This window comes from Ptychodera flava, chromosome 10, assembly GCF_041260155.1.
Source record: "Ptychodera flava strain L36383 chromosome 10, AS_Pfla_20210202, whole genome shotgun sequence".
Lineage (NCBI taxonomy): Eukaryota > Metazoa > Hemichordata > Enteropneusta > Ptychoderidae > Ptychodera > Ptychodera flava.
Window position 1 is genome coordinate 11,908,256 of NC_091937.1, and position 22,411 is coordinate 11,930,666.

The 22,411-nt window shown below is 37.0% G+C and overlaps 1 protein-coding gene across 2 annotated transcripts; it reads left to right on the forward strand.

Annotated features, from left to right (window-relative positions):
* The first annotated feature begins 274 nt into the window (after positions 1 to 274).
* Positions 275 to 21,477, forward strand: LOC139142030 (zinc finger protein 540-like). Of its 2 annotated transcripts, none has more exons than XM_070711827.1 (3): positions 275 to 896; positions 8,253 to 8,375; positions 17,522 to 21,477. In XM_070711827.1, the coding sequence occupies exons 1-3, from the start codon at positions 758 to 760 to the stop codon at positions 18,754 to 18,756; spliced, it is 1,497 nt and encodes a 498-aa protein (XP_070567928.1). In that variant the 5' UTR covers positions 275 to 757; the 3' UTR covers positions 18,757 to 21,477. The 2 variants fall into 2 exon arrangements, with proteins under 2 accessions (XP_070567928.1, XP_070567929.1); XM_070711828.1 differs by having other exon boundaries at positions 294 to 408.
* Positions 21,478 to 22,411: the final 934 nt, after the last annotated feature.

Genomic DNA, 22,411 nt, shown 5'->3' on the forward strand with positions numbered 1-22,411 from the left:
AAAACTGTTGGTCGAGGATCCCTGCAGTACGTCACTACAGTGACGTAGGGCCGTGACCTCTCAACTTCTGAACACAAACTAACTTACGGCCAGCATCCGCGCGGCGCGCCACGAATAATTATAGATCCTAGGACTGAACTTTTTTCCCCCAAGTAAAAGTTTGGTTTCAGTTTTGTGAGACTTGGAATGTCCATAAGACGAACGATGGTCATCGATATCACACGATGAATCTCTCAGTTTGTGTTTAGAAGTTGAGAGGTCACGGCCCTACGTCACTGTAGTGACGTACTGCAGGGATCCTCGACCAACAGTTTTACGCTAGCAAAATGGCGGTCTACGTGTAGTCATGTCGCGCAAACTTAGAAAAAAGGCGATATTTCAGTGAATTTTGAGCGGATTTCTGGTCTGGTGAGTCCCTAATAACCAAGCTGTCGATGAGTGTTGGCAATTTGTAATTTGGATGGAAAATTTTTCGAAATATCGTCGAGCAAACTTGCGCAAAGGGTGCTTGCGGCGGATTTGGACGCTAGTCTATGGAATATCCCATAGCTGTGGTGGCGGGGTTAAAAATCGGAAAAGTCAAAACCGGCCCGTAAAAGGCAGGAATCCCGTCTGAAAACACCACAGCTATGGACCCACAGCTAGGCACCAGACCAGCTGACTGTCCTAGCACCGACTACGACGTTACTCGGGTCAGAATCGAACACAGGCACGGATAGACGCAGTCTCAATTTTGAATTTTACACCCCTCTGAAATATGTTTCCAGCGACGGAAATATTGAAGGGATTCCTAATGAACAAGGACAGTGATCTATCGGACTTCGAGCCCTGTGAGAGAGCAAACTGCGGCGATGGCAGTGAATTCGATAACAACTTTGGTGTTCTAAGTCTACAAGGTATGTGTGTAAATGTTTCGTATGAGGCGGAAGTGAAATACCCGTATAGTGCACAGCCGTTTGTGGTCAGGGAGGGACGTGGTCAGGTAAATGATGGACGGTCCCTGCAACCACAGTCTGTGCTGCAACCCAGAAAAAAGTTCGGGGTCAAGAAGTCTTATATGCTGTAAACCTTAAAACAGTACAAGTACAATGGACGCGCTGCATCACACAGACAGTGAGCTAGTTAAGTAGCACAACCAGCGACTGAAACAGCCTACACCATTGATGAGTCATTTCCTGTCATTGTTCATGAACTGATACATATTGATAGACCTGCTAGAACCTAGAGGGACTGTGTTGAAACATTCCTCTGTTATGTGTGTTCCTAAAGTTGACCTCTGGTTAAAGTTTCAGACCTTATTTACTTTTGTCATGCTTGAGTCTGAGTGGCGTCTGTATGTCTGTATATTTGTGGGTATGTATGTGCAGATGAATGTCCGTCACACACAAAGGCTCCCATACTGCCAAAGCTACCATCTCAGTATTTGGTGTACAGATAGATGTAGGGATTGTGATGTGAATTTGTTCAAATGAACACATCAGTATCAAAAATGTGCAAATGAGGTAAGAAAAAGGGAAATACTGCAAGTGTGTAGGACTGGTAGCAGTGAACTGAATCAGCCCACACATCTGAACAAGAGGACTTTGACCTTTAACCTATTTGTATGCAGGGTACCTATATGTTTGGGAGTAGTAGCAGTAACTGAAACAGCTAATTGGTCATTTCCTGTCATTTGTTTATGAACTGTGACATATTAACAGATCTGCTGAAACCATTGATGTCTATTTTTGTACGTATGGTTGAAAGATTCTCTGCTATGCATGTTGCTAAAGTTGACCTTCAGTACCTAAAGTTTCAGACCTTATTTACTTTTGTCATTCTTAATTTTCTGGCTTAAATATTTCTTGTTGTTAGCTCAAATTTGGTTTTATATATAAATACCAAAAAGAGCTTATATGATGATTGATGAGTCTAAGTGGCATCTGTATGTCTGTATATTTGTGGGTATGTGCGGATGTATGTCCGTCACACACAAAGGCTCCCATACCGCCAAAGCTACCATCTCAGTATTTGGTGTACAGGTAGATGTAGGGGTTGAGATGTGAATTTGTTCAAATGAACACATCAGTGTCAAAAATGTGCAAATGAGGTAAGAAAAGCGAAATTCTGAAACAGGCTTGAAACAGGCTTACTCCACTGACTTGAGTAATTTCCTGTCATTGTCATTGAATTGTTACATATCAGTGTCTGCCGAGGCCGCGGCCTTGCGCCATTGCCGCAAAAATAAAATTGAAGACCCCAAAAAAATCAATCATCGGGTCCGCAAGGCGCAGCACGCCGTCAGTCCCACTAAACTTTCGGTAAAAATAATACACTTATTTACGTGCTATACGATACGTGAAAGGCCAAACGCGGAAGTAGACATTCCACGCTGCTCATGCGTGCATGCTACTCGAGCGCTTCCATAGCAACCTTCAGTGATTTTTTATTTGCATAATCGTGAACTAGGTTTTCATTGGCTAGATTCGAGCAGCCAGTGAGCGTCTCTTTTAAATTCAATGCCTCACAGTACTCTCTGGAAAGGAAAGTGGCTTCCATGAATAAATCAAAACGCTGAGGCAGAAAAATTCTTAGTTTCTTTGGACCAATTCAGCCCCTAAAAAGCAAATCCAACAACTGGACGAGTGAAGACATTTCGATCGAACATGACATTGTGTCTCAGCCGTTTACATCATCGGAAACTGAAAACCAATGCTCGACGCTGCCATCCACATCGGAAACGCATCAGTCAGGAACAGAGCAGTCTAAAAACATTGAGCAGCCATGCATCGGAAACTCAGCCTTCACTGAGGCTCGACGTCTTCATGAAAATTGGGTACGTGATTTAAGCTGGCTCCACTACGATGCCAAAACAACCAAATGACTTGCAAAGTATGCATAAAGCATGACAATAAACGAGATATGATGACCTGAGACAACATGAATTTCCGAACGAGTACACTCACTCGCCATGTAGACTGTAGGTAGGACCATAAAACGCAGCACTCATGGAATCTGCGAGTTCGAACTTCGAAACAACAACACGGGTATGGCACATAATAAAATGTATAATTGTCTTGAGAATGACCCCTTTTTTCAACAGCGACCCACTTTTTGAGCTTCCATGGGTCCTCAGACCCCACTGATGCAAAAGCTTGGCAGAACACTGCATATTAACAGACGTGCTCAAACCATAGACAGTAGAGGGGAGGAAGACTGTCAGTAGAGGGGAGGAAGACCGTCTATGGTCAAACTAACATGTTGCTAAAGTTGACCTCCAGTACCTAAAGTTTCAGACCTTAATTAGTTCCAGAGACCAGCTCTGGAACTGTTAGTTTTTGCTCACTTTCCTTCTTTCTTTCTTTCTTTCTTTCTTTCTTTCTTTCTTTCTCTATTTCCGGTATTACTATCATAGAACATGCTATACACAAATTTTACCTTAATTACCCAGAATGCATCGCGACACGCTTATGACGTCATCGCTCAACTCGGACGGGTTTTACGGGCATTTCTTGTGTGTTTATTTATTTATTTTTTATTCTGCATTGCTCGACTATCATATTGCGTTCAGCTATTAATAATTCTAGCTTTTTTTCGCTTTGTTTTTTGTTGCTTTTTGATTTTATTTTTCTCTAAATACTCGCCGTACGTGGCGCTATACTGTTTCGCCCGAATGTAACAATGGCGGCACATAAGATGGCTTCGCTCGCATAGACAGAGAAAATTAAGCTTTCCCTAAATTTACAAGCGCGGCTGGGTACATCGTGTACCTAGGCGAGGTGGGTGTGCTCGAAAACGAAGGTCAATGCAAAATTTGGATTCAAAATCGGCTGTTTTGGCAGAGAAACTGCCCGCCGTATTTCTGAGGAGCCACCAGCGGTTTTTCCCCGGTTTTTCCTATATCAGTCTGCGAGGCCGGTAACACACAGCCGTCACCGCACCGGCGCCGGCATGCGTTGGCTGCACGTTAAAGCAGCTCAACTTTCCAAGATCAAACGGTCAGTATCTCGTGAAAACAGCGACATTGCAATGAAAATTGTTTTAGTGTGTGCTTTTAGTCAAATGAAAATGCATGTGGCCTCGGTTTTCAATTTCAACGGCCTAGGTCCGATGTTTCCTCTCGTCTGATCATCGTCGTAAACCACGCACCTCTTTACGGCAACAACTCAGCGCTACCTGTCAAGCGATTGATTTTTGCGTAGATCAGCGGAGCGAAAATTATTGCTCTGGCTCGCGAGAATGTCGTCTGATATACATTTCCGTGCGTTGTCGCCCCCGTATGTATCTGTTTCGTTTTTACCGTACATGTAGGCATTTGTAATCTGTGGACTGCCTTGCTTTTAGTTGTATATCATTGTGTTTACTGCTAGCAGCCCTATAGGTACGTGCTTGAATATTAAAATCCAAAGCACTCTTTCATTCTGCACCTATCTTTGTCACACATTCTCTTGTTTCTTCCGCTGCTCTGGTCTCTGGAACTTCGCTTTTGCTTGCAAATGCTTTCTAGTTACTTTTGTCATTCTTGTTTTTCTGGTTTAAATATTTCTTGTTGTTTTTCTGGTTTTACTGTGCAGAAATCATTGTCATAACATCAACGTAGAATTTTCCTCCACTGAACAGATAGAAACAAAATTTATTGTTGATCTTTGGTACCCATACTGGTATGTACCAATTCTGATCAAATTTGAGCGACACCGTACAATTGCAGTATTTTTTTTTTGGTTGTACTGTGCAGAAATTGTCATAACATCAACGTATAATTTTCCTGCACTGAACTGATAGAAATAACACTTATTGTTGATCTTTGGTATGTACCAAGTCTGATCAAATTTGAGCGACACCGTATAATTGCGGTATTTTTTTCTGGTTGAAATATTTCTTGAATGGATGTGAGAACACTGTCCTTGACGGTGTATTTTTAGCTCCGCTGTCAGCGATGCTAAGCTTATCAAATAGGTTGATTTTCCGTCGTCCGTCCTCGTCGTCTGTTGTCGTCCTTCAATAATTGCCTTCTCATCTGAAAGTGCAGGTCCAGTTGCTTTGAAATTTTATATGCAGTTCACTTAGGATGACCTCACTTAAGTTTGTTCAAATCGTGGTGAAATTTGCATTTTTGGGGCATTTTTAGCTCATATTTGGTTTTATATATAAATACCAAAAAGAGCTTATATGATGAGTCTGAGTGGCGTCTGTATGTCTGTATATTTGTGGGTATGTATGTGCGGATGTATGTCCCTCACACGCAAAGGCTCCCATACCGCCAAAGCTACCATCTCAGTATTTGGTGTACAGGTAGATGCATTGCTACATAAACACAGCGGAGCTATATCGGCCGCTAGGTCGCTTGTTTATATAACAGTAAATTGAAATTCTGGCGTTGAATGTCAAAAACAGATTTTTGCTCAAAATGAGAGCTTGCACATATGCCAGCCGTAGTATATCGCCAATATTCTACAGTTCTTGCGCCATTAATGTGCTGGTACTATACATGTATAATATCATATCGCAGTGGTGCTGTGGCATCTATCAAACATGCTCAGGTCAAGGGTCATCACCACAGGTGCTGTGGCAAGGACCCTCGACCTGTGCGCGTTCGATTGATGCCACAGCACACAGGTGTGTGGAGTTGTCACGTACATAGAGAGAAGGCCTAGGGGAATGTTAGACAACTTTGCCCTCCAGAATCCTGTAGACAATATAAAATCCATGTATGTCAATGCATGCAGTCAAAAACCACTGTCCTTCTAGGGATAAATACCTTTGACTTTAATGTCGAACTCTTAATACGTCAGACATTTTGAATGGGACAAACTACTCATAGTTCAGCACGGATTTATTGTCGTTGTATTTGAACTCTTGACATTTGCTGAAATATTTTCAAAAATAATAACAAACTAACAATGTTTAATTTTCCCATGACTTTGGTTTGTTAGAAAGGCAAAGCTGGACATCGTACACCAGTATCTGTAGCCCGTTTGATATTTGATTTAAATTTACCGGTAGTTGTTTTCGGGTAACAAGTTCATGTGAGATGCAAATGAAAACTGCGCTGCTACTGTACATATGAGCCTGATGACCGGGGTGACCAGACAGTTTCAGGCGATATTTAGACTAAATGCTGGTTTGCCCACTTGATACTTGAGCGTTAAACTGCAAGAGGTGTTTCTCTATTGACATAAATCTTTTATTTGACTCTAAACTCCATATTTTTTATTGGTTTTGCAGACTGGAGGGCAGAGTCATGTCAAACCTTCCCTTCTCTCTATGTGTACTACACAGCCAATCCTGTGCCACAGCACTGCTGTGATATCACAGCTAAGCTGTGTGGTATATGTAGGCTGTGAGTACTCTATGGCCTATCCATCATCTTTTTGCCCTCTGCGAACACCAAAATAACGTTGGAGAGACCCTCCTAGAGTAGGCTATGTTACCCGCTTCAGGACTGTGACTACACGAGACCATAGCTGCAGTACTATAGCCTGAAGCCACAGCCTTTGCATGCAGAGCTACATTCAGTACATTGACACAGACAGGAGGCACGAGTAAAAAATATTGGAATTAAAAGCTGATTTTCTAGGGGGCTCTATAGTGATCGGATAAGTGGACCTCATAGGTTACTAACAATAATAAATATTCAAACAAAATTATTTTGTTTTCACTGATCTTCAGTCTCGTCCATACATGATGCAGTATATAGGCGATAAATATAGGCAATAAATATTATAGCCCAGACAAGGGACTATGTGCCTGACTTCAGGAGGGCAAATGGTCTCCTGCCCCTAGGGTACATAGTCCCATATTTAGGCTATAATATTTATTGCCCATATTTCTTGCCTATATACTGTATCATGTATTTTATTACATGCCTCTCTTACACAATTTTCACTCATTAATGGTATATGTTTGGGCCTTTATATGCTAATGACAATTATGTGCTTTACTTCCATGTTAGACGAAAATCTGTTGAAATATACGTACAATAACTTACTTTCATTGTCAAATGCTGCATTGATATATTAAAATCTCTGTAATGGGATTTATCAATTTTTAGCTCATATTTGGTATGAATATAAATACCAAAAAGAGCTTATATGATGAGTCGGTGGCGTCTGTATGTCTGTGTATTTGTGGGTATGTATGTGCGGATGTATGTCCGTCACACACAAAGGCTCCCATACTGCCAAAGCTACCATCTCAGTATTTGGTGTACAGGTAGATGTAGGGGTTGTGATGTGAATTTGTTCAAATGAACACATCAGTGTCAAAAATGTGCACATGAGGTAAGAAAAAGGGAAATCCTGCAAATGTGCAGGAGTGATGGCATGCCATTGACTTGAGTCATTTCCTGTCATTGTTTATAAACTGTTACATGTTAACAGACCAAACCATAGACAGTAGAGGGGAGGAAGACCGTCTATGGTCAAACTGAGAGAGGCTAGCTGCCTTTCTGCTATGCATGTTGCTAAAGTTGACCTCCAGTACCTAAAGTTTCAGATCTTAATTACTTTTGTCATTCTTGTTTTTCTGGTTAAAATATTTTTTGTTTTACTGGTTGTACTGTGCAGAAATCATTGTCATAACATAATCGTAGAATTTTCCTGCACTGAACAGATACAAACAACATTTATTGTTGATCTTTGGTACCCATACTGGTAACCAATTTTGATCAAATTTGAGCGACACCGTATAATTGCGGTGTTTTTTCAAGCACAATGAATTTTCTGAAAGCTGGATTTCCTGTGTAAAACATGTAATTTTAACATTTTTAAGCCCAAAGTTGTCAGGTTGAAAATAGTTCCGGTTCACTTTCAGTCAAGTGATGACTTTGCGGCTTGCCACATCATGGTCGAGTTAAGCTTACCATTGAATCAGAGATGCGCATGACGTACCACATACGAAACATGTAATAAGATGTCATTTTGGTCAAGAACAAGACAGTGTGATTTTCAGAGTTTTATCAAATGTAAAGTGCAGTACTTTGATATTAGTTAGTCATCGAAGAAGTTACAGCACTATGTTTAAAAAGTGTTAATGTTTGCAAGGAAGTGATGAAAGAGGTGTGCTCTAAGTTTGGTGAAAGTTTGAACGTTGAGGTAACTGAAGATTCCGGCAGTTTTTTGAAACTCAGTTGTGCCGGAGCAAATTGTTATGGTGTTTATATTCTCAGTGAATATGACTTAATCTGACTATAGTTCAATTAAAGAATATCATAGCTTGACTGTTAATGTTACTCTATGGCTTCTTAACAATGAAACATTATATATTTCTTTCAGATTGTTCTGAAATTTTCAAATCTCTGAAACATTCAGGCAAAATGCATGAGCTAGTAAAACCATTAGAGACACTGACTGAAAAGATGTGTCAACAATATCAAGACAATACATTATCAATGAAAGGTAAGGTTTTGCTATAAAGTGAAGATGTTGAGTTTTGTTTGGTAGGGAGTGTACCGGGTATGTGTGTGTGTGTGTGTCGATTTCAGTTGATTACGGAGCATCCGTAGGAAAATAGTCATAACCAAAGCATTCATGTATGATAAAGGGGTAACCCCTAAATAGTAATGAAATCTTCACAATTGAGTGTACCAACTTTTGTTCTTGAGCGTTACGGAAAAAATTCTAAAAAAACTATTTTACAGTATATATTTACTCTTGTGAAAGCTTTTTGAGTAAGATTTTCTGAGTAAATCAAAGCAAAAATTACAAAAATCGGACCATGTTTGGCAAAGATATGGCATTTTTGTGGTGTGAAAATGGTCAAATTTGACTGTTACGAAGGTACACTGCATTTTTCAACTTTAAGAAAATGCTGTTTTCATAATGTAAACTCTAGTAAAGGTACATGTTTTTCTTTCTTTGTGGTCTTAAGGATGTCTAATACAAGTAGTAAGTAACACCATGGTATGCTATTCACCAGTTGATTAACACCATTAATAAATCCAAAAATAGCCCATCGTTACGGATTTTTCGTTTTTCATAATGGACAATTAACTCAGTGTGTAACTTAGTTCTATTCTATAGTTATTATGTAAAATGTTGTTAAAATCCATTGCAGGTATCTGTCAAGTACTGTAATAAACTCTACTGTCATAAGCATCCATTCGTTTATTTTCAAGAATTTGCCAAAGACTCAGCCTAAATTTTCCGGAAATTTATGTAGTGTCCGTACCCCACCATTTAATTCCACACCTATATTAGGCTTTCAGCAAACAAAGGTAAAATACATATTGTAGTACTTGGTATAGATGAATGATATATGCATTCATCTTAGACAATCACCATTTAAAAAAATATATATGAATTATAGGCCAAATGTAGTGTCCGTACCCCCCATGTAGTGTCCGTACCCCTTTCCCAGTGGATTACACTGATTTGGATTTGACTGAAGTAAAAGGTTTGATATACCTCTAGTACACTGCTGAGTGGTTTAATTATAATGTAACCATGTATAATCAGTGTGAAGTCAAACACTAAAATGTAATTTCAATTGACAGATGGATTCAATAAGGTAATTTGGGGGGTCAACACAACACACAGTACGTTTTTGTACAGGAATTTGCCCTGGATAAAAATAGTGCCGATGACCTTGTAGCTACGATATACATGGATGGTATGGAACATGTACATAGTATACTACCAGTTATGGTGAGTGTACAGGTCCTATTCTAATGGCAGAAGAAATGTTTAATTTGGGCTCATACTTACCGACACCCCCAACCCCACCCCTATATACCGGTACACAGATATTAATCAATAGCCAACATAGAAAACTGCCATCAGGGCCTATACTTTAGTTTCTTTGCTGTCTGTGTCTGACATAAGGTGGACTCTTATATAATCAGGCGATTGGACAAAAAGTCTTGAAACGTCAATGTTTATTAGACAAGGGGTTCCTGAGATGATCATTCATTAAATATGCCAAATAGCAATAACTTGATGCTGCTCAATGCCTTTCAGTGCAAGTACATCTCTATATCAACAACATGTGCCAGTATAGAAAGTGTCATTAATTTAAATGTGATGCATTACTTTTTGAGGCTTGAGCTCACAATATCTACAACACTACGGTAATTTACCTAGCATAGCAGTCAGTTAGCTAAAACCCCTCGAAATAGACATTCAACAACTGGCCTAGCATCTGAAATAACTTTGCTGTGATATTTAAGAGAAATCTGATGATAGGTTTGAATCAGCTTTTGGAAAAACCACAATTAATATTAATAGCACTAGTGATAATAATGATTCTTGCATAAATATAAAAAATAGTGTTGCTCGCATCTAAAAGAAATGAAGTACATGTTCCTGTTTCCTGTTTTTCACTTGCAAACAAAAAGTGCTATTTGTATTTGCAAAAGGTTTTAATTTTCAATGTTTAGACAGTAGTCCGTTTTAATGACCAATTTTCAATTTTGAAGATCAACAGTAAAAATTGGTGGCCAAACTTGAAATGTTTGGATATCAAATTAAAGGCATTGCTCGCGATCCCTGGGATCGCCTTTGTTCTAGTCTGTAAGAGGATTATGGAGGTGTGATAGCCTTTTGTTTTCCATTGAAATTGTAATCTGGTGGGTAAATTTTCTGATGAGACAATCTGGTGCCAACGCATGCCTTTAAAGTAATACACAGACAAAGTCGGAATATAAGGTGCAATATACACACCAACTAAACTGATAAGAATGAGACTACCAACAGCTTCAATGATATCAAATGTTGGACGTCAGTCAAAAAAATTTCAATTATTTCCCAGTTGTGTGAGTAGTATGTGTAACAGAAAATGTGAATATTTATTGGTTTCAGATAAAATGTATAACTATAATTTGACAATTATTGTAAGCAAATATATTGGAAGTCAACATGATTGTCCACAAAAAGCTGAAAGTTGTGATCAAAAGCAGAAAAACACCGGTCGTTTGTTCAATGATCCATGATAAATTCGCACCTTGGAAGGAACAAATTTATATTGTGTCAGAGAGTTATAATTAGGTAGTCAAATTTGTTAGCTCCGCTGTCAGCGACGCGGAGCTTATCAAATAGGTTGATTTTCCGTCGTCGTCCGTCGTCCGTCGTCCGTCGTCGTCGTCGTCGTCGTCGTCCGTCAACAATTGCCTTCTCCTCTGAAACCGCAAGTCCAATTGCTTTGAAATTTTATATGCGGTTCACTTGGGGTGACCTCACTTAAGTTTGTTCAAATCGTGGTGAAATTTGCATATTTGTATTTTTGGGGCATTTTTTGGTGTTTTTGGTAAAAAAATCTTCTTTTCTCAAACCGCTTGTCCGATTGCTTTGAAATTTAATATGCAGTTTACTTATGGTGACTTCAGTCAGATTTCTTCAAATCGTGGTGAAATTTGCATATTTGTATTTTAAGGCAATTTTTGTCATTTTTGGTAAAAAAATCTTTAAAAATCTTCTTCTTCAAAACTACCGGTCAGATAGCTTTGAAATTTGGTACATATGCCCTAGGGATGATCTATTTAAGATTTGTTCAAATTGTGAAGAAATATGCAAATTTGCATTTTTAAGGCAATTTTTGCCATTTTTGGTCAAAAAATGATTTCTCAAAAAGTACTGGTCTGATAGTTTTGAAATTTGGTATACAGGTTTCTATAGATGCACTTAGTAATATATATTGAATTCTGATGAAATCTGTAATTTTGTATTTTTGGGCAATTTTTGCCATTTTTGGTCAAAAATGTGTATTGCCAAAACTACTCATCTGATAGCTTTGAAATTTGGTATAGAGGTTCCTACACATGAACTGTGCTCTCCCTGGCCTTTCGAAATTGTTAGTAAATTTACGAATTGGGTTCAAAAAATATTAGTAAGCACAAATTATGTTATTCTGAACCCACCAACTTTCAACAAGCACTTCTGGTACTCAATAGATGATTTTAAGGGGATAGAAATGATGAATGATTTCATTAAAGACAAAAGAAAATGAAAAATCCCTTTTATTTTTTTTGACAATGAAAACTCATATTTTGATGCGCATTTTCAAAAGATTTATTGAATAACACTGTACATCATGGGTCATGAATGCTTGTAACATTGAAATTTCTTCCTTGTCACAATAAAGTGTGTAATTTTGGTCAACGGCCATTGAATGTTATTCAATTACTCTATCTTTATTACACAACATAACATGTTCAAGTATATTGTGACACAAATCATAACTCCCTTTGTGTGTGTAGTCAGTGGTTGATGATTATATATATTAATTTATGAAGCGGTCATTAATATTATCAAATATTATCAGTGTTTGCACAAGTTTTAGATGCTAGAAAATCTGTCCCCTGTTTTTCATATTTGGAAAGCTCTGTTACTTTTAAACTATGCATGTCATCCCATAGGTACTAGGTGGTGCCTCTATAGCTGCAGTCATTATGCCATGTTCATCTCTAAAATTCTTTTTAAACAACCACTGATCAGAACATTTGGCAGTCTGTGGTTTCGCACAAATTTTGTCTCATCTCAATCAAATTTAAGTACGCAAACTGAGACTGGTGATCCTGCTAATGTTTTCTTAGAGACAGTTATACTTTTAAAACGCTGCAGATGATCGTCATTTGATTTTTTGTCTGGATAAACTTTTTGGTCATGGGACTGTGCACAGCATTTTCTCTGGATCATAGAAAACTATCAGTATTCATAACATTTGCTGAGACAGTTTCTTGTAAAATATTTTGAAGGAAACCTATTAAAATTGGCAAGCTGACTGAAAAATTCAATTTGCAGATCGTCAAATGACAAATCTACGACATCTAAGATTTCCGGCTCGCTTCCACCTCCATGCACAGAAAAACACTGTGCAGTACATGTTCAACCATGCGCGGCCCGGACTGCAGTCTGCTGTAGTTCGACTGTCTTTCAGGCTGACTGTTCTTGATCTCTTCTAGCTCGGCGGTTTCATTGTTTCGTATTTTTTTCATATCACTTGCCGTTTTTATGCCCAACTTTCTTTCCCAACTGGATACTATCAATCCAAAGTATTTGTAACTGCCCGCTTCCCTCGATCCGCTTCAACAGTCCACTCGGAAAGTTGACAGCATGTGAGTGTTTGGGTGTCTCGAAACTACCGTAATGGGGTGGTAATGCATGACACACCACTATGAGATTACAAGACCCGGGGATCTTGAAACCTTTTCGCGCATGCTCATGTTATTACAGGTCAAAGTCCAAAGCCAGCTATCACCATGTGTCGATGCGCTGATGATAGGGGCAGCGTAGGTTTTGAAAGACGAGATATGACAGTATTTCCCCGGAATTCACAATCTTGACCGAAAATCAGGCTTCAAAAATAACAAAATCGTTCGTAAATGGCCGATCAGGCATTCATTTTTTTTCGTAAATTTTCATTTTTGTTCGTAATTTACGAAAGTTACGAGCGACAGCGAGAGCACAGCATATGAAATAAATGATATGTATTGAAATTATGATGAAATCTGCAATTTTGTATTTTTGGGGCAATTTTTGCCATTTTTGGTCAAAAAATGTGTATTTCCAAAGTACTCATCTGATAGCTTTGCAATTTAGTATACAGGTTCCTACAGATCACCTTAATGATATTTGTAGAAATTATGATGAAATCTGCGATTTTGTAATTTTGGGGCAATTTTTGCTATTTTTGGTCAAAAAACGTGTTTCTCAAAAAGTACTGGTCTGATAGCTTTGAAATTTGGTATACAGGTTCCTACAGATGAGCTAAGTAATATATATTTAATTTCTCCTGAAATCTGTAATTTTGTATTTTTGGGGCAATTTTTGCAATTTTAGGTCAAAAAATGTGTATTTCAACAACTGCTCATCTGATAGCTTTGAAATTTGGTATACAGGTTTCCATAGATGAACTACATGATATTTATTGAAATAATGATGAAATCTGCAATTTTGAATTTTGTGGCAATTTTTCCCATTTTTGGTCAAAATATGTGTTTCTCAAAAAGTATGGTCTAACAGCTTTGAAATTTGGTATACAGGTTTCTATAGATGAACTCAATTTGATCTTTTGAAATTATGATGAAATCTGCAATTTTTATTTTGGGAGGGCAATTGTTGCCATTTTTGGTCAGAAAATTTTATTCTCAAAACACTACTCATCAGATAGCTTTGGTTGACATGTTCCTAGGGATGATCCGATGTGATATATTCAAAGTATGATGAAATCTTCAATTGTGTATTTTTGCAGCTTATTTTAGCCACTTTTTCTGGCCACTGCATTGAGCTATCAAAGATTTCCTCCTCTTCATCAACATGTGTCAAAAATAGTTATTCTCTACATAAACACAGCGGAGCTATATCGGCCACTAGGTCGCTTGTTGTTTATTCTGTTTGTGTGGTGGAGTGACCTGACATTGCTCATGTTCTTAATCATGTTTATGAGTTGCACTGCGCTACCCTCCATACTGTGATGATTTACTTAATCAACCAATGGCCTGTCAACTGTCTGAATGATTGGACTAAGACAGATACTACTGTATATTCACATTCACAAAATTTAGGTCAGACCTGGGCAAGATTACAATAATCATTTGTGGGGAAAAAATTTGGTTCACCTTCACATTTTACAGGACCAGCCTAGTTTTGCCAAAAAGAATTAATCTAACTACTAAATGACACTTGAACTGCAGAGACATCTCCAGTATTGGTTTCATGAACTTTATGAGACAGAATTGGACTTGCAATTGTACAGAAATGCATGTAACCAGTGCACAGTGTTGCTGATGTCTTTATTAACTAATGCCTTTCTTTTAAGTAATGTTAATCAGATGATGTGGTCCCACTTGTGGAGCAAAACCTGGTGGGAAGATATTGTGTTGAGAACATGGAATGATAAAGACTGGAGCGAAAACTTTTAGGTTCAGTTGGGCATCATCTTGGTCCAGACATGACCCAAATTTTGAGGCAGTACTGGATTCCCCTATTGCCCAGCCGAAACTAGACTGATTCTGGCCTGACCTAGAGTGTCCATATTGACAATATTGAGTTGACTCAAAACCTGGGCTGGCCCAGGGCTGACATAAACTACTCAATGTAAAATGACATGTACTGGAGTCTGTATTCACAGTAGAGTGCATCTTGCCACATGGCATTCTTGTGGATACAAATCTCTTATCAGTGTTTGGGTATCCCTCAACGAAATATTAGCTAAAGTTGATCCACTATATTGTATCATAAATAACCTCAGATTTGTTTTCTTGGTCAACTTTCACTACAAATTGATACCAAATATGATTACATTGTTTTCACAGTTTACAAAACTGTCTTAAAAGATATCTGGGGTTGGTACAGGTTATTTCAGGTCGCAGACTAAAGATTAGCTCCAAAAAGACAAAATTAAGTTGGCTTAGTTTGTGTCTTGGAACTTGTACATATCAAATTACAAAGCTATGAGACAAGCAGTTTTTTAGAAGATTTTTTAACTAAAATTTGCAAAAATTGCCTCCAAAACACAAATTTATTATTTTTCCTGAAGCCATATAAAATTATCTAAGTACATCCTAAGTGATCTGTATACCAAATATCAAAGCTATCTGCGATAGATGAGAATATGTGAATTGATTGTTCAGTGAATCCAGTGAATCAGTTGTGTGTTGGGTTGGTTTCCTTCAGTTGACTAATAAGATAAAACAATTTTGTTTCTCTACACATGACATTGACAAGAGACACTTCATCTCATGAAGAGTAAATTTCATTATTTCAAGTACTAAAATGACATATTTCTACATCAAGCAGTTTGTTGATAAAATGTTATCTTGACAGGTCCACTGATACAACTGTTATGTTGCAACTTGACCTTTTTCAAAATTATTGATCTGTCTTTAAAAACAGTTGTCTTTTCTTCCAGTAGCATGTCATATTGACCAGTATTTGGCTTGTCAACACACATGTACAAGCATTGCCATTTTTTGTTCAATGAATTTTAGTTCAGACTTAACTTTAGTAGAAAACAATTTTAATGCATGTTGTGTAGTGTCCGTACCCCACCCCACAAACTAGTTAAATACAACTATTAATCAGTGAGTAGGGTTAATATTTGAAATTTTATAGCTTGATGATTTTTACTGTTTTATCAAAAAACTTAAAAGTTTTCAATTTGTTCTTATTGTTAATGCAAAATTTATATTAGAGTGTTGTTCTCTGAATAACATTAAACCATGAACCATAAATATAGTTTAATAATATCTTCAATTAATTACACTGTGGTGAAAAGTTTACAGGATAAGGCAAAATGGAAAGAAAACCATGTTTCTTTATCAATTAATCAGCTATTATTTCAACACTTAATGTAAATGATCAGCTTCAGTACAGGTTTGCTTTTGGCTGGTGTTGTAGTGTCCGTACCCCTTGTACATACTTTATGAAATATTTTAATGAGTCTTTCCAACTTAGACTAACATATTAAATGATGCTATATATCATAGCTATGCATGCTGCCAATTATCATTTTAAGCTTTGGGATTCACTGTGGAAGATTATTAAGCAATAATTGAAATGTGTTCGTTGTTCTTTCAAAAATAAAGTGTTTCCTTTGTTTTTGTATGAAGGACAACATTGTATACCCCGTTGGAATTCAAAGATTCTCTACAAAAGTCATTTTATGATGTAAGGCTAACTGTATTGATTGCATTTGGTAAAAGTATTGTATATTCTCCCCTAAATTTTGCAATGGTGCAAAATCTTTTCTTAATTTTCTAAATTGTGTAGTGTCCGTACCCCATGTAAGGGTGTGATAAAGAAGGCCTGTTTATTATGGAACTAAGACAGTTTGTGCGAAACCATTTCTGCACTATATCTGTGGCATATGTACCTAAGTCCTGGTAAGGTTTTCACATTAAACATGAGGTTGAAATTTGGCCATTTTTGACCCCTACTTTGTACACTCAATTGTGAAAATGCCGTAATGAAATCTTCAATTTTGTATTTCTTCAGCTAATTTTGCCATTTTTGGTCAGACCATCCTGAAATGAGCTATCAAAGATATCCACCTTCTTCATCAATACATATGTCACTAAAAGTTATTCTCTACATAACCCAGCAGAGCTCTGTTGACTGTTTGGTTGCTTGTTTTTACAAAACTGCTGGTCAGACAGCTTTAATATTTGGTATACAGGTCCCTATTAGTTATTGATCTGTATTAAAATTCGCACTTGAAAGGTTATTTTTGATCCCCCCTTTATACAACGTCAGTTCCACTGTAGTGTCACCACTAACCTTTCCTGTCCATGTAATCCTGCAAAATTACATGTAAAGCATCCTCCAGAGCCTCTTTTCTTCCCATGTTCTGATATCGTTCACTCAAATGAGTACAAGGCCGTTTCAGCACATTTCAATGTTTACAACCTGACACGGTGTGTACACACACTTGAGACAATTACCCACTACTGGACTTGTGCCTTGAAGTGCAATTACAAATGCATTTCCACACTTTCAATGCAGTACATTTTACAAAATTTCTATGTGCTGGGGACTATGTCATTGAAAATGACTTATTTTGTTGTTACTTACTCTACTGAACTGTTGCTCATTAATCTCTCTAACAACAGATGCATCAATAATTGTACAGAGCATTATGCAACATGGCTTTATAACATTGGAATATGGCGTATCCAACCAAGAGAACAGCAACGGAGAAGTGGAGTGCCATTCTCATACTGGGGACAACTATGATGGTGAAATCAGCACTGAGTATGGTGAAATTTATATGAAAAACAGCAGTGATGGAGCACAAAGCTTGAACTATTCAATGGTACAAGAAATTGAATGTGGAGGTGTTGAGACTTCCGGCTACAACATTGCAGTGATTCATTCTGGTCTCATGCCATTCAAACACAGTGAGTGTGGTGAAACATTAATTCAGTATGACAATCTTGAGACACCTGTGTTGACCAACTCAAAGATCAGACAACATGAATGTAAAGAATGTGGTAGAACATTTAAAAGGAAGGGCCAGCTCAAGAGCCATACCATGTTGATTCATTCTGATGTCAGACTGCTTGAATGTAAAGAGTGTGGTAAAACATTTACAGGAAAGGAAAGTCTTAAAACACATATGATGATCCATTCTGGTGTCAGACAGCATGAAATGAAAGAGTGTTGTAAAAAATTCGCTCAGAAGGGCATGGATCTTAAAACCCATATGTTGATCCATTCTGGTGGCAGACAGCATGAATGCAAAGAGTGTGGTAAAACATTCACAGAAAAGGGCAATCTTAAAACCCATATGTTGATGCATTCTGGTGTCAGTCAGCATGAATGTAAAGAGTGTGGTAAAACATTTACAAAGGAGGGCAGTCTTAAAAGGCATATGGTGATTCATTCTGTTGTCACACAGCATGAAAGTAAAGAGTGTGGTCAAACATTCACAGAGAAGGGCAATTTTAAAACGCATAAGTTGATCCATTCTGGTGTGAGAGCACATGAATGTACTAAGTGTGGTCTCAACACGCATATGTGGATCCATTCTGGTGTCAGACAGCATGAAAGTAAACAGTGTGGTAAAACATTAACGGAAAAGGAAAGTCTTAAAACACATATGTGGAGCGTTTCTTGTGTCAGACAGCATGAAATGAAAGAGTGTTGTAAAAAATTCACACAGAAGGGCATGGATCTTAAAAGGCATATGTTGATCCATTCTGGTGTCAGACCGCATGAATGTAAAGAGTGTGGTAAAACATTCAAAAAGAAGCGCAAACTTAAAAGGCATATGTTAATCCATTCAGGTGTCAATCAGCATGAATTTAAAGAGTTGTCAAATGTTCATACTGAAGTTCAATTTTAAAAGGATATGTTTATCCAGTCTGCTGTCAGACAAAATTAATGTAATCAATGAGGTAAGAGGGACATTATTCCTGGGTTGGGGATGCAGCCTGCAAGAAGGTACAATTGCCATAGGTTAGTCTATTACTTCATGGGCATGAAGCAGAATTTTGTCATTAGATTCGAAGAACTTTTGGGCAAATCTTTGAAATGGATCAGTTCCGATATATAGGCTGGATTATTGTTGTTCAGAACTTTATAAGTGATGAGGAGGATCTGATACTTGATCCTGTTTTTAACTGGTGTCCAGTGTAATTCCTTCAGAATGGGAATGATATTTACTCACATTCCTGGCAGCTGGGAGTACGGGATTGACGGTGTGGGAGAAGTGGATCCAACACTCTCAGAAATCGTCCCACACTCTGCAGTAAATATTACACAAGCTCTGATTGGATGATAAAGTCTCTTTTGTTCCACGCGCAAACTGTTATCTAATGGCACGACGAGTAACACACACACGGGAACTACAAAGTAACCAGGTCAGAGTACAGTGGCAGGCGACAGAGTTGTCACGATTTTGGATAATGTTGTACGTGTCTAATGTGAATTTGACACATTTTTTTGTCATGTGAGAAAAATGCGGCTCGTGTGAGGCAAATTATCCCAAACGAGTGTAAGAAATCTGATCCAGGTCCTTGGTGTGTGAGATTCTATTCATTTACTTCAAGATGTGAGACACAATTCTGGCTGCAGAATTCTGGGCATAATAAAGCGGAAGAGTGAAAGTTGATTATAAACCACCAAGGAGTGAATTACACTAAGTTTTAGATATGATCAGGGCATTACCCTGGCAAGTAGTTAATGAATCGTTCATGAATAGTGCATAAATTTAGTTCATGCACTATTCATGAGATGAATATGAATAGATCATGAATATGCATGAATTTAGGTCATACATTATTCATGAGATGAACATGAATACCCTCATGAATGTGCATGAACTTGAAAATGAACAAAAATTTTTGATGAACAATGACGAATATTGTTATTCATAAAAAATCATCAAAATTTGATTCATGAAGTATTCATCGAAAGGAAGTCCTCATCTTTTCATTTATTCGTCACCTATTCCTCATATTCATCAAAAATTCTGTTCAATTTAACGTTCATGCACATTCATGAACTATTCATGTCCATATCATCTCATGAATTCATGCTCTATTTGTGAAATATTCGTGAAATATTAGTCACATTTTCATAACAATGTAGTGAATATTTTATGAATATTTCATGCAACAAGTATGTGAATAATTCATGAATCCCGTCTATGAATTGTTCACAATTTATTCACTTACAATTTGCATGAAATATTCATCACCTGTTCCTTATGTTCATAAAAAATTCTGTTCAATTTAATGTTCATGCACATGCATGAACTAATCATGTCCATGTCGTTCATGCATTATCTACAAAATATTGATCACATGCTCATAACAATGTTGCTGAATATATCATGAATATTTCATGCAACAAGTTCATGAACCATGCGTATGAATTTTTTCATAATATATTCACTTGCTAATGGCATAATGTATTCATCAGTATAATACTACTACTGAATATTTGAAGAATATCTCATGGAATATGTTGGTGAATTTATCGTGAATTATTCATAGACCTGATTCATGAATTATTCACCATATATTGAAAAACCAAGAGCATAAAACTTTCGTCAGACATTCATCATTGTCAATGTTCATGAGTTCATGAATCGTCATGAATCATGTTAATGAAGAATGCATTAATTATACATAAACATGAATAATGAATTATTAACAATATATTTATCTACAAATTGTATGAAATATTCTTCATATGTTCATCATCAATGTCAATGAATAGTGATGAATATTTCATGTAATGCTTTGGTGAATATTGTTACGTGAAAAACGCCCTCTATCATTTTTCTAGTGACCAGCTAACATAGTTTGAATTCCTTTTGTTTTCTTTTGCTTATCTGCGTGACCAGGTGTTATGAATAATGTACTTTTTCGTCATATATAAAGGTGTTCATTGCCACGTCACTTTGACTTTCCACAAGTGCTTCAATTGTTGGAAGTTCACGTCCACTGAATTTCCCAGTTTTGAAGACAGAGCCAGACTTTATGAGAAGTGTTAAGAGAGCTCTCATCGTCAGGCTGGTGGACACACTATATCTTTTTTTAAAGATAAATACATATTTTGTTACTTGATCACACTTAGAGATAATTTCAGTATTGTAAAGTTATTTTCTTGTTGTCACTACATGACATTCTTCAATAAGAATATGGAAATGTTATCAATAACTTGCGTGTAGTTTCCTTTATTTGACCATCTTTTGTTGCAGCCAGCGGGTCTGCTTGGAATTGTACCATCTTGCTAAATACAATTTTAGACAGCTATTTCCATTTGACTTGTCGACTTCCCATGGTTGTAACTATATATATTCTGAATAATTCATGAATTATTCAGAAGCAGTTATCTTGAATTACTCAAAATATATTCACCATAAAAAATGCTTAAAATGTTCCTCACATGTTCATGAAGGTAATGAATACTTTATGCAACATGTTGTGAATATACTGTAAATAATTCATGAAACATTTCAAGTAAGAATGCATTCGCTATTGTATCAAAACTGAGGAGATTTAACTGTACCATATATATATTGTGAAAAATAAAGAAACATTCTGGGTTAAAATTACTACAGAACAATGTTGAATGTGGATTTCTTGTTATATCATATTTTTATTCAAAGTCAATGGCCAGAGAATGAGCAAGTCTGAATAAGTTGCAAATGGAACTCCCAAGCTGCATTCAAAAGCCGCTATGGTACTCTATTCTCTGTTTTCTTGATATATTATATATATTATGGTACACTGCTACTTGTGATGCACAATAATATCATATTTAATATACAAAAGAAATAAACTTTTTTAGAGATTTCAAAATGTAGATTTTGATTTGAAGAGAATGACAATGAATGTGATGTGAAAATCGCTATATGAACCTCTGCAAAGTATCAAATTATAATAAAGGCAGAACATAAAGGAGAGACCTTGTGGTTGATATAGCTCTTCTGTGCCAGCTTAGAATATTTAGATAATATAATAGGTGCTGCTACAATCATCAGTCAAAAACTATATAAGCAAATCTGGAAAAAGTTACAAATTGAAGAAACATACTGTTACTGTCCCCTTATTCCCAAGTTGCATTAAAGATAACCAGTGACTTCTTCAGCCTTGGTCCTATAAGCAGTGAAAATCTACCCATGAAACACTCTTATTTATGATGTACAATAATGTGGAATAAACTAAAGAAATAGAGAGTTTTTTTGGAGATGTCAAAATATAAACATTAGTGAGTGATCAATTTAAGGTGAAGATGAACAAACTTTTGCAGAGTATCAATTACAAATACATCAAGCAACCTAGAAGCTGATATAGCTCCAGTGATCCAAACATTATGTAACAGTGTATAACTGTAATTGTTCACCCATGCATGGTAACAGTTGTGTACTTTAAAATTTGAACACATTTTGGTCCAGGAAAGAGTGGAAGTCTTTAGTGTTTGACTGAATATTGTTAACAGTGCAATTTGATGAAAGAAATCAACAATTATTTGAAAGTGAGACAAAA

What these genes read in the sequence shown, in the direction of transcription:
- LOC139142030 (XM_070711827.1), top strand. Translation starts at nt 758, where the DNA reads ATGTTTCCAGCGACGGAAATATTGAAGGGATTCCTAATGAACAAGGAC. An exon ending in TGGTGTTCTAAGTCTACAAG is followed by an intron (nt 897 to 8,252) that starts GTATGTGTGTAA and finishes TATTTCTTTCAG; the next exon opens with ATTGTTCTGAAATTTTCAAA. An exon ending in CAATACATTATCAATGAAAG is followed by an intron (nt 8,376 to 17,521) that starts GTAAGGTTTTGC and finishes CTCTAACAACAG; the next exon opens with ATGCATCAATAATTGTACAG.